The 11,880-nt window shown below is 43.4% G+C and overlaps 1 protein-coding gene across 2 annotated transcripts in view; it reads right to left on the reverse strand.

Annotated features, from left to right (window-relative positions):
• The window catches only part of LOC115458978 (DIS3-like exonuclease 1), a gene marked incomplete at its 5' end in the record, with an annotated part of 62,065 nt that extends 52,018 nt beyond the window's left edge, over positions 1–10,047 (reverse strand). For both annotated transcript variants that reach the window (XR_003940179.1, XM_030188839.1), the window contains 5 exon segments: positions 1,278–1,454; positions 2,026–2,104; positions 7,020–7,196; positions 7,982–8,117; positions 9,919–10,047. Coding sequence is in view for 1 of the 2 variants with exons in the window: in XM_030188839.1 (XP_030044699.1) it covers positions 1,278–1,454; positions 2,026–2,104; positions 7,020–7,196; positions 7,982–8,117; positions 9,919–10,047 (698 nt within the window).
• Positions 10,048–11,880: the final 1,833 nt, after the last annotated feature.

Consider the following 11,880-nt stretch of genomic DNA (forward strand, 5'->3'; position numbering starts at 1 on the left):
TCCAACTTATTAGACCAGAGAGTCAATTTACGTGTTGAATTTATACGGTTTGATATCTCTGCTGGGGTGGATGTGGTGGGAAAAGAACAGAAAGTGCTAATTTGTAAACTGATTGTACTGCTACTACTACTACTACTACTATTTAGCATTTCTATAGCGCTACAAGGCGTACGCAGCGCTGCACAAACATAGAAGAAAGACAGTCCCTGCTCAAAGAGCTTACAATCTAATAGACAAAAAATAAAGTAAGCAAATCAAATCAATTAATGTGTACAGGAAGGAGGAGAGGAGGGTAGGTGGAGGCGAGTGGTTACAAGTGGTTACGAGTCAAAAGCAATGTTAAAGAGGTGGGCTTTCAGTCTAGATTTAAAGGCAAATAATGCATATTATGTTCATGGTCAATCCCAGATCCTCCATCCTATTGGACCTAGAGAGCCCATGTTCACACCCTGGTTCTATGGGAAGCAAAGGTTTGGGCAAAAAGGGAAAATTTACCTGTCTATCTGGGACCCATATCTGCAATCTATATCCCCAACGGCAAGGAGTTTGATCTTGAGCAATTTATGCTCTTGATAAACCGGAGTGTGATATTTTGTGAAGTGGGGGAAGAGGGTGGGGTTTTATTTTATATTAATTGTAAAGACCTACTTTTTTTTTTTTTTTTTTTTAGTTGAATTGTAATGTTCATTTGTGTGGAAAAAAATCAATAAAATCGTTTGGAACTATGAGTAGCCAGATAACACTTTTCCAGTTGTGTGATATTTAACCACATTAAGTGCTGAATATGGGATAAGTGCCAACTCTGCCTCCAGTCTGCTCACAGAATAGCTGGTTTCAGCTTATGTGCTAACCAGGTATATTTAGCGGCAATATCCGACTAAGTGCCGCTGAATATACCCAGCAATGGACAAGTGATTTAAACAGCTTGGAGCCTCTCCTGACCGATTAAATCACTTTGAATATTGACCCCATACTTGCAGAACTAAAGAAAGATCAACACAATGAAGAAAATTAAATACAAAAATTTAAAGGCAAATCTCTTAAGTATAAAGAACACAGATTCTACCTAGACCCTAGATAAAAGGGGCTCAGGAGCCAGGGTTCTAAGCTGACAATCTCCCCAGTGTCAGGACACAAATACAGAAGTTCAAATTCAAGTTTAATTATTTGATATACCACCTACATATCAGGAAATCTTAAGTGGATACCTTGAATTTAAACATTACTTTGACCTCAGCCATGGGTCTGGGCTTGGCCCGGGGCTCTGGGTTTAGTACCTGTTGGCATTGGCTCAGCATGAGGCTCGCCTGCTTTCTCCTCCATTTCATTGTCACTCAGAGCACATGTCCTTCCTTTCCATTCTGCTCTGGGAAGTAACTCCACAGCCACTACATCACCATGGACTGCACGGTTCCGAGCTCGGCTGCTGTGAATAAGGATATCGCTCTGCAGATCTAAGTAAAGACAAACATAACCTAAATAATGAGCAGTCATGCTCTATGACAGGCAGATGCCAGCATGGCCAGGAATCACTGGGCAGACTGAATAAGCCGACTGGTCTTTTTCTGCCGTCGTCTACTGCCTTATTAGTGCACTTCAGTGTACTGCTTCCACAGCCTGTGGTGTGTGTTACGCTGCTCTTAGCCTTGGGTGAATATCCTGGTTTCTGCAGCTTAGGTTTACTACTGAAAAAGCAACAACCAGTAGCCTAATGGTTAGAGCAGTTGGCTAAGAACCAGGGAAGCCCAATTCAAATTCCACTGCAGACTGTAAACCTTCTGGCAACAGGAAAATACCTATTACATTTGAATGTAACTATCTTGAGCTACGACTGAAAAAGATGCGAGCTAAATCCAAAAATCCTATCCCTTCTCTTTTATTCTTAATTTACAGCAAGAATACTGGCACTGTGCATGACCCTAGCAGGGATCTGAACACTCACTTCCACATGTGTCAAGTCTATACCCCAAGAAAGCAAGTCCTAGTTAGTTTGGTACTGCACAGCTGCATCTAGCATGCACTCACCTGTCTTCTTGTTGCTGGTTCCTTGGAGTCGAACGAAAGCTTCTGACTGTGCTCTGTGTTTATTGACATTAAGAACACCCTTCATGAAAACAAAATCATTACATGTCACTTTCATCAGCAAGTCACCTTATCACAAATACCAGATTCACCATCAGTTCTATCACTGCCACTCTATTCCCACTGCATCCTCAACAATCTTACCATCTCCACCTCATGCTAAGTACTTTCATCATCTTCACCCCCAGCATCACCCTCAGTACCTCACTATCTACATTTCTAATTACTGAATCTCCAACAGTATTCTTATCCTCCTGAGCACATACCCCCAGAGAAACATCCTCAGTGTGAAAGAAAAAGTTTGATTCCCACTTCAGGCACAGGCAGCTCCTTGCGACTCTAGGCAAGTCACTTAACCCTCCATTGCCCCATGTAAGCCGCATTGAGCCTGCCATGAGTGGGAAAGCGCAGGGTACAAATGTAACAAAAATAAAATAGATACTATTGGAGATTATACATGGAATGTTGCTACTATTGGAGATTCTACATGGAAACATTCCATGTAGAATCTCAAATAGTAGCATCAGTGGAGGAATGGCCTAGTGGTTAGGGTGGTGGACTGTGGTCCTGAGGAACTGAGTTTGATTCCCACTTCAGGCACAGGCAGCTCCTTGTGACTCTGGGCAAGTCACTTAACCCTCCATTGCCCCATGTAAGCTGCATTGAGCCTGCCATGAGTGGGAAAGCGCAGGGTACAAATGTAACAAAATAGATACTATTGGAGATTCTACATGGAATGTTGCTATTCCACTAGCAACATTCCATGTAGAAGGCTGCGCAGGCTTCTGTTTCTGTGAGTCTGACGTCCTGCACATATGTGCAGGACGTCAGACTCACAGAAGCAGAAGCCTGCGCGGCCACATTGGTGATCTGCAAGGGCCGACTTCTACATGGAGTGTTGCTAGTGGAATAGCAACATTCCATGTAGAATCTCAAATAGTAGAAACAGTGGAGGAGTGGCCTAGTGGTTAGGGTGGTGGACTTTGGTCCTGGGGAACTGAGTTCAATTCCCACTTCAGGCACAGGCAGCTCCTTGTGACTCTGGGCAAGTCACTTAACCCTCCATTGCCCCATGTAAGCCGCATTGAGCCTGCCATGAGTGGGAAAGCGCAGGGTACAAATGTAACAAAAATAAAATAGATACTATTGGAGATTCTACATGGAATGTTGCTACTCTTTGAGATTCTACATGGAATGTTGCTACTCTTTGAGATTCTACATGGAATGTTGCTATTCCACTAGCAACATTCCATGTAGAAGGCTGCGCAGGCTTCTGTTTCTGTGAGTCTGACGTCCTGCACATACATGCAGGACGTCAGACTCACAGAAGCAGAAGCCTGCGCGGCCACATTGGTGATCTGCAAGGGCCAACTTCTACATGGAATGTTGCTAGTGGAATAGCAAAGAATCTCCAATAGTAGCAACAGTGGAGGAGTGGCCTAGTGGTTAGGGTGGTGGACTTTGGTCCTGAGGAACTGAGTTCAATTCCCACTTCAGGCACAGGCAGCTCCTTGTGACCTTGGGCAAGCCACTTAACCCTCCATTGCCCCATGTAAGCAGCATTGAGCCTGCCATGAGTGGGAAAGTGCGGGGTACAAATGTAAAAAAAAAAAAAAAACATGCCATCTTGAAGTCTGGTCCCAGCAACAGGTTCCCCTCCTGCTTCTCCAGGGCAATGCTCTTTTTTGCTGACCATGATCTTCCAAAGCAACACAAGGGCTGCCAGAATGAAGGCGGGACACATATCCGACTACCTCAGTTCCTCATGTACAGATTGTACTCATTCTCTGACAGCCAGAAGCTCTTTGCACTGGTGCACACATATGTCAATTTAGACATGCACTGCCACCCTTGGTACCAAAAAGGACTTTGTCTTCTTAAAAGGCAAACCCATCAGGTCAAACACACATGGAGGAAAACCATATCTAAAAAGGATCTACTGATTCACAAGCAATGCAACAACAGTAGTAACAATCTGTTAAGGCCGCTAGGCAGGCATATTTCTCTCACTGCAATGCAACCAGTAGCAAGCCAGCAAAAGAAGGGGTACTCCATCTTTGTCTCAGCTGATGCTTTTGCAAATTTTTTTCTCAGCTAACATGACCAAGCTTCTAAATATCACTTTCAGATTTCAGTCAGTTCCCTTTATCTATCACAAGATTGAATCACTCAAAAGTTGGATCCACACCAAGACTTTCCCTGAATGTGCTACGGATGACTCAAAAAATATCTGTTTGATCAACCGGGCCAATTTTAGCTCTGTTTCAGATCTAATGCTTAATAAAACATTTGCTACCATGACCAACTTGTACTTCTGTTCTGAACCTTCTTCCTTCAAAATTTATATGAAATGGTGGCAGATATATGCTTCATAATCAAATGTTTTTACGTTTTCCAGATCCTAAAAAAGGTTAGAGTTAAAAAACATTACTGTTATTTTTTTCAATATCAGACGGTTATAATCTAGAATTTGTTGCCACTCCAGGTCAGAATATTTAAAAAATTACTTATAGTTTAAGAAGGCTGTGAAGACTTTCCTGTTTCAGAAATATGTGCTATCTTCTTGAATGTTTCTATTGCTGTAACTATAGGGTTTTGCCAAGTTTTTCTTCGATTGCAATCCACATAGAACTGAGATGTTTGTGAAATACAAGGCATATAATGTAATGTAATAAACCTTTTAAAGAATTGATTAATCAGTTTACATCCTATTATACTGCGTTTAATTAATGCTAATCTAGAGGCAAGTGAACTGTCCCAACCTTGGAAGACAACAATCATTTGCCCAGCGGTGAAAAACAGAACTCTCAACCCAGCTCTCCTGGCCAATAAGTGCCCTATTTCCAATGGTCCACTCCTTTCTGAAACTGTATGACCCTTCTGCAACCACGGGATCAGAGCGCGCCGGTGAAGAGACCGAACCAGCTGATTGAACCGCTGCAGGCAAAACCGGACCCGACGCCCCCGCTAGCGCTGTACAATACTTACAAGCGCCTGAAGAAGAAACACCCCGACGCTGACAAACGGAGCAGCGCTTAAGTTTTTCCGACATCGCTGACGCGCGCGTACCCAATTCGCGCCGAAACTGTCTTTTTTTTTTTTTAAAACAGCGCTTCAATTAACAAGACGAATCCCCCGAAAACAAATAGAACGGGAGCCAGGCCAGACAAAGAAAAAAACTGTGCTCTTTATGTTTCCCTGCTGTGGACACGCTAATCAGCCACACCACACACACTTGACAGGAACAGAGCTGCCTGCTCGTTTAATCAACGGGGACTGAAGAGATATGTGGCAGAGAAACCAATTTAGCTTCCTTTTACTTCTGGCTGCCTCTCCCAAAGGTAAAATCCCCTTGCTAATCAAAGGGCTACCCTTCCCTTTAAAATTGAATTAAAATTGAATTAAACAATAAGGGAGGTGGGGAGGAACAAGGGGGGGGGGACCCGGGACACCCGAGTTTTCACCCCTGAGGCTGAAAGTCAACCAAACTGAAAAGAACACCTAACAAGCCTCAAAGAATTCCTGTGGCACAGAATACAGGTAGATTAAAGCCATCAATAAAGAAAAAGCTGAAAGACAATATAGAGAGACTAATGGGCTCACTCCTACCTGCTGGGAGACTGAGAAATACTGAGGCTAGGGTCACATGACCAGGGCTCCTATTGGCTCGCTAGAGTCAGAGTTTTTTTCTCAGTCTCCACCTGCTGGTAGGCGTGCACAACCCATCAGTCCAATCCTGGGCCGGTCCGGAGGGATGCTAAGGAAGTGCCCTATTTCCAATGGTCCACTCCTTTCTGAAACTGTAGAAAGTGGTAACTTTTCAATTTAAAAATGTTTCAGATAAGACCAATATGGTCAGGCTATTGGACAAATACACAGTACCGAGACTTGTCTCACCATCATTCTTAGTGAAGTCAGGAGGTTTCTAGTTAAAGAGAAAACTGCATGAACTCAGTGTCTCCCTAGACTTGTCCTCTGCATTTCACCTCTTAGACCACCACCTGACCAGCCTAGGTCTCACAGGAAAAGTGCTCTTGCTGTTGTTCCATTTCATGTGGTTCATCTGCTTCACATCCTCTCTGGCCCACTCCCTCCCTCCCCCGACCACAAACTCCACCCTCGCACCATCCAAAGGTCCTAGCTTTGGAAGCCCTGGTGATCAAGTGGCCTCTTTGGGACAGGAGCAATCCCCAGTCGCTCCTGCCCATGCCGTTCCAATCTCAAAATGGCTGCCGTGGGAAGTTGCAGCAGCCATTTTGACTGAAGAGCCAGCATGGGCAGAAGCGCCTGGGGATCGCAGGGCTTCTAAAGGTAGGCCTGGGGAGGGCCTTCGAGTGGTGGGAGGGCAGCAGGCAGAAAGTTGTTGTGTTGTATTCATGGAAGGGAGAGGGGGACAGGATTTGGTTTCAGCTGAAAATGTACCGACATTTTTGGCCGAAACCGGCGCTGAAGCCGAAACCAAGAAACCATTTGCCCTGCTATATATTACAGTCTGAAACTGCCTCTTATTGCTGAATAATGCAACTCATGCACAGGACAAATCACAGATGTGCGACTAAAGGAAATCAAAATAGAGTAACTGAACTTTCATCTTTTGGATTTGTGAAGCAGAAATATTTAAAATTAAATAAATTACCCTTCTTCAGGAATGCTAAACTACCCAAAGGTCCAAATAAATTTCATAGCAGAACCATGTGTGTGGATCTTAGTACTGTGGGGCAGAAGGGAGGTGAACTGGCAGAACATGTAAAGAGACAGTCTCAGCACTGGACCAACAGGGGGCGCTGTGGGGCAGAAGAGAGAAGCAATCAGAGCACATAGAGGGACAGTCTCAGCTCTGTTATTCAGAGGCGAGGAGCAGAAATGTGTGTGGAGAGGGAGCTCTTAGTGCTGTGAGGAGTATCCTGTTCCTGGTTCTCATCCATGACCTCTGCTACCTGTATGTATCTTCCCGATTTGATTCCGGCTTCTAGCACTTCCAGGGGAAGGTGCTCTGGATATTCCTTCCCATGGTTTTCCTGGCTCTCACTCTCCCTCTCTCGCTGGCTCTGCAGGATGGACTCATAGAGCTCATGTGCTGCTTTCAGGTCCGGCCAGAAACTTTCCAAATAATCCTACAAAGAGGGAAGGGGAGAGCTGTAAACTTTCTACTACTACTATTTAGCATTTATGGACATTACAGTCAAGCTGAAGCTTTCTTCATGCTGGTCTTAAAAAGGCAATGCCCGACACTGTCCACATGGTTTTACTGTCAGAACTTTACAGTAAGTTCCTGTGTCCTGTGCAAGGTGCCTTTTATTCCATAAGAATGACAGGGCTATTAGTACTTCTTGAATGTTAAACATGAGAATGGTATCTCTTAAACAGTATGACGCACCTACCTAGGTGCTTTCCACACTTCCTGTATTATTACCATCAATTTTCAAAATGAACATCTGCAGGGACAGTGGGAAATTGTTAAATACTCCATTTACCCAGCTACATTATTCATAAAACCTGGATAAACAACTTCTGGAAACTGTAGTGTTTTATAATCCCTCCAGTGCAAAACGAGAAAGAAAAGTATCCTGCACCCTTGCTACTCTCTGATGGGATCTGCTGTAGGACTATAAATCAGGAGACATACAGGAAAGAACCATATAAACAACCCTTGCTACTCTCTGATGGGATCTTCTGTAGGACTAGAAATCAGGAGACACACAGGAAAGAACCATATAAACAACGTCTCCGGAGAGGTGGACAAATGCAGGCCTTTGGGTGCACCAGGACACAACAGGACAGTGAATAGAATATTTCTCTTATTATTCCTCATGAGCATGCAAGCTTCGCTTCTCCGCAGCGTCCAGGCCACATGTTCACATCAAGCACTAAGGTGAGTGGCTCCTTCTGGTAACCTTACCCTGAACGAGATTACGAACACTCCCCCGGTCTCACTTCCATAGGCTTTGATGGCTTCTTCATCCTCCGTCAACATGACAACAGGCATCTGGCCATGGCAGTGACGATAGTACCAGACAGAGGCGTTATAAATGCACCTGAGAAAGAGAAAAGCCATGGCAGTGACGATAGTACCAGACAGAGGCGTTATAAATGCACCTGAGAAAGAGAAAAGCCAAGGCAGTGATGGTAGTACCAGACAGAGGTGTTATAAATACAAGAGAAAAGTCATGGCATCCTCTTTTCTACCTGCCACATCTACTATAATAAAACTCAACCTCAACGTTCTGAAGACAACGTTCTGAAGTCACTCAGTCACTCCCTAAAGGGTTCATGGATTCATGGTGGTGAAGCCACAACACTGACCATGTCTCTCTGCCCCGCCCTTGCATGACGGACCAATCAGAAAAAACACCCTCAACATTCTGAAACACAAAGGACCATCACAACACCGTTCCCAGGCAACACTAGGCAACGTAAGACGGACCAATCAGAGGAAACTACGTGACAATAAGGGAGGAGCATTCACCAGCAGAATGGCTCATTATCTGTGCAGCACGGAGAGCACAGAACCACCGCTGGAACGAGAGAAGAATATTCCTGCTGTGGGTATGTGCAAAAATAGACTGGGTGGGGGGGGGGGGGGGGGGGGGGGGGAGAAATTTTTAAATGCCTAATGCCAGTACTGAAGAGTGCCAGAGGGCCTATAGCACAGACTATATTTGGGATCGCTTGACATGGAGTCAGAGGAGCCGGAAAACAACGTGCCCGTTACCATCTGGGACGTGGGCGAACAGGACAAGCTGCGGCCCAGCTGGAAGGATTACCCGCGACCCAGCCAGCAGCAAACAGCGACCAAGGACAGCACAGCACATCCCCCAACCAAAAAACAAAAAAAGACACACATCAACAACCTGCACACACACCGCACCCTCACACACACACAAAATAACTCTGTGACACATACATACACACACAAAAAGCCACATGCTAGCGCCCGTTTCATTGGTTTCGGAAACGGGCCTTTTTTACTAGTTTTTTTTATATTATATCACCTAATAATCAAGGAAAAAGACCTGATTTTAAAGAATGATTAACCCACCTATTCAATCAAATTACAAAATTATCTAGTAGAGATTTTAACAACTTTGATGGACAAACATCCAGAACACAATGTGACGCTAAGACTTTTTTTCAAAAGGACTTAAACCTCCTCTAATGCCAGGAGTCTGAAATCTGACCAAACTTTTACTCCTAGAAAGTTCTTATTTTCAGAAACTGCAATCTCAGTCATTGGTATGCAATACCCAGATGGTAAAGCATCGATATACATCTTTTCTCGAAAGAAACTAGCCAAATTCCAGAGTCCCCAGGATAGGGCCTCTGCAGACACCCCCCACCCACTTGAGATGTAGCCGCCAACCCCCACTTGGGATGCAGATGCAGCTGCTGTTGCCATCCCTCGCTCACACAGGTTGCCACCCCCCCCACCCCCCACCTTCCTGTGTCAGTCCATCTGCTCCTCCCCAGCCTGTTTTCTTGTCATTTTCTGTTTGGATTATTGCGCACTGTATTTTGGATTTTACTACTACTACTATTTAACATTTCTAGAGCGCTACTAGGGTTACGCAGCGCTGTACAATTTAACATAGAAGGACAGTCCCTGCTCAAAGAGCTTACAATCTAAAGGACAAATGTACAGTCAGTCAAGTAGGGGCAGTCAAATTGGGGCAGTCTAGATTTCCTGAAAGGTATAAAGTTTAGGTGCCGAAAGCAATATTGAAGAGGTGGGCTTTGAGCAAGGATTTGAAGATGGGTAGGGAGGGGGGCTTGGCGTAGGTGCAGACTCCTGTTCTGCCTCATCACACTGTGTACTGCTCTTACGAGAAGTTACCGCACCTGGTTTGCCACTTTTCCATGGACTCTCCTTTTTCTCTCGGCAGGTAGGAATAATGCTGAAACTCATTAGCAAACGAAATGCACTCCCGACGTGCATCCCTCAGCAGAGCACGCAGCCTGTTGTACTGCCTAAAAACACCACAAAAGCAGAGTCACATCCCATGAAAACAAGAGAAATGAACAAAGCCTCTTATATCACAATCCGTTCTGACTAAATCACATCATACAACCAACTCTGCAGAAAAATAAAACTATACAGCAATACAATTAAGTCAGTAGTAGCAACATAGAGGGCACAGGCTGGGAACAAGGTAATGCAGTGAGGTAAGGGTGACCTGTCCAAACAGGGTCCCTGACAATTGGTCTAATGGACAATTAGTCTAAAATACACAACGGCCTAATGGGTCAGTTGGTTTAATGACTCAATTGGTCTAAACAAAAGAGGAGATGGGATACTGTTGAAAAATCTGTGTGATTTTGTAAGATAAAACTACAGCAAGATATTAAAGAAATATTAATTAGTAATTAAAGATTAGCACACAACCATTATGAAAGTAGTTAATTTTATAAATATATATCTATGCGTGAAGAAAGTTAATATGAGAAAATTAAAAAGCACGGAAGTTTGTCAATGTTCTAAAAGTGTGGATTGTGAGCAATAGCACATAGAAAATCCAGATTATTATAGGAGGCTCACTGTGCAAAAATGGACATCATATGATCTTCACAGCTCCTTTCATCATTTGTCTGTTTCTTTCATTGCTCACCTCGTATTATGCATTCCATCTGAACTTCATCAACTTTCTGTTCTTTCTGCAATTCGATCAATATATAAACTCCAACATATGCTTTTTCAACCAACACTTCTAATTTTCTACGCCATGATTCCACTATGTTCTGGGTTCCTGGTATGCCCAGGTCAACGCAAGCATTCAGCGTATTGATTTGGGATACAGAACTTTCACATTCTTGGTATCTTCCTTCTCGCTGGGTCCACTGGTATCTTCTGAACCCTGTTCTTTATTCTGCATTAACTAGTGTGAGATGTGGTTCATAGAGCCAGTATACTACTTAATCTTATACTTCTCCTGTCAAAAGGTATAGCAGTGAGTTTCCTCTGTGGTATGTTTCTTTATGTTTTTGTTTTTTTTAATTAGAGATTTGCATTACCACTTCATTTGCGACGGCAAGTTGAAGCAATGTACAGTAATGGTCTAAAACTACAAGAAAAAGATAAGAAAAGAATTCCAATAAAATTATAGGACAGAATCAAAACGCAAGTCACATTCTTAAAAGTATAAAACACACAAAAAAAATTAATACATAGTTACTATATTCCACAGTTACAAAGACCATCTAAATCTCCAGTTAACAATCAAAAGCTACATTAAAATATTACATTACATTTCAGCATGACTTATATTCCGTTGTCAACTTCTCGATCTACGCAGATTACATTTTCAAAGAAGCCGGGCAGTCACCAAAAACATACAATAGTTATAGCAAAATAAGTAACATATTGAACATGATGATACTTAAAACAATACAATGCCACTACTCATTCTTTAGCAAGAACACGAGGAGGGGAATGCATAACATAACAATAATACCATGGAAAAATAAATCAAGATAGAACACACTAGGCAGCCATTCCCAACTCAGTCCTCAGGGAATATCCAGTCCCACTGGGCCTTCAGGACATCCACAATGAATATGTGAGACAGATTTGTATGCACTGCCTCAATTGCATTCAAATTAACATATGAATATTCATTGCGGATACCCTAAAATCCCAATGGAACCAGGTGTACTCGAGGACTGGGCCGGGAATAGCCGCACCAGGGTATAAGGGGAAGGATTGCAACACGGGTAAAAGTCAACTATGAAAACATAAAATTAAAAACAAGACAGCACAATACAAAATATCAAGTTAGGCAGTACAATTAGAATCAGGGAAGGCCT

The sequence above is a fragment of the Microcaecilia unicolor genome, unplaced genomic scaffold, assembly GCF_901765095.1.
Source record: "Microcaecilia unicolor unplaced genomic scaffold, aMicUni1.1, whole genome shotgun sequence".
NCBI classification, from domain to species: domain Eukaryota; kingdom Metazoa; phylum Chordata; class Amphibia; order Gymnophiona; family Siphonopidae; genus Microcaecilia; species Microcaecilia unicolor.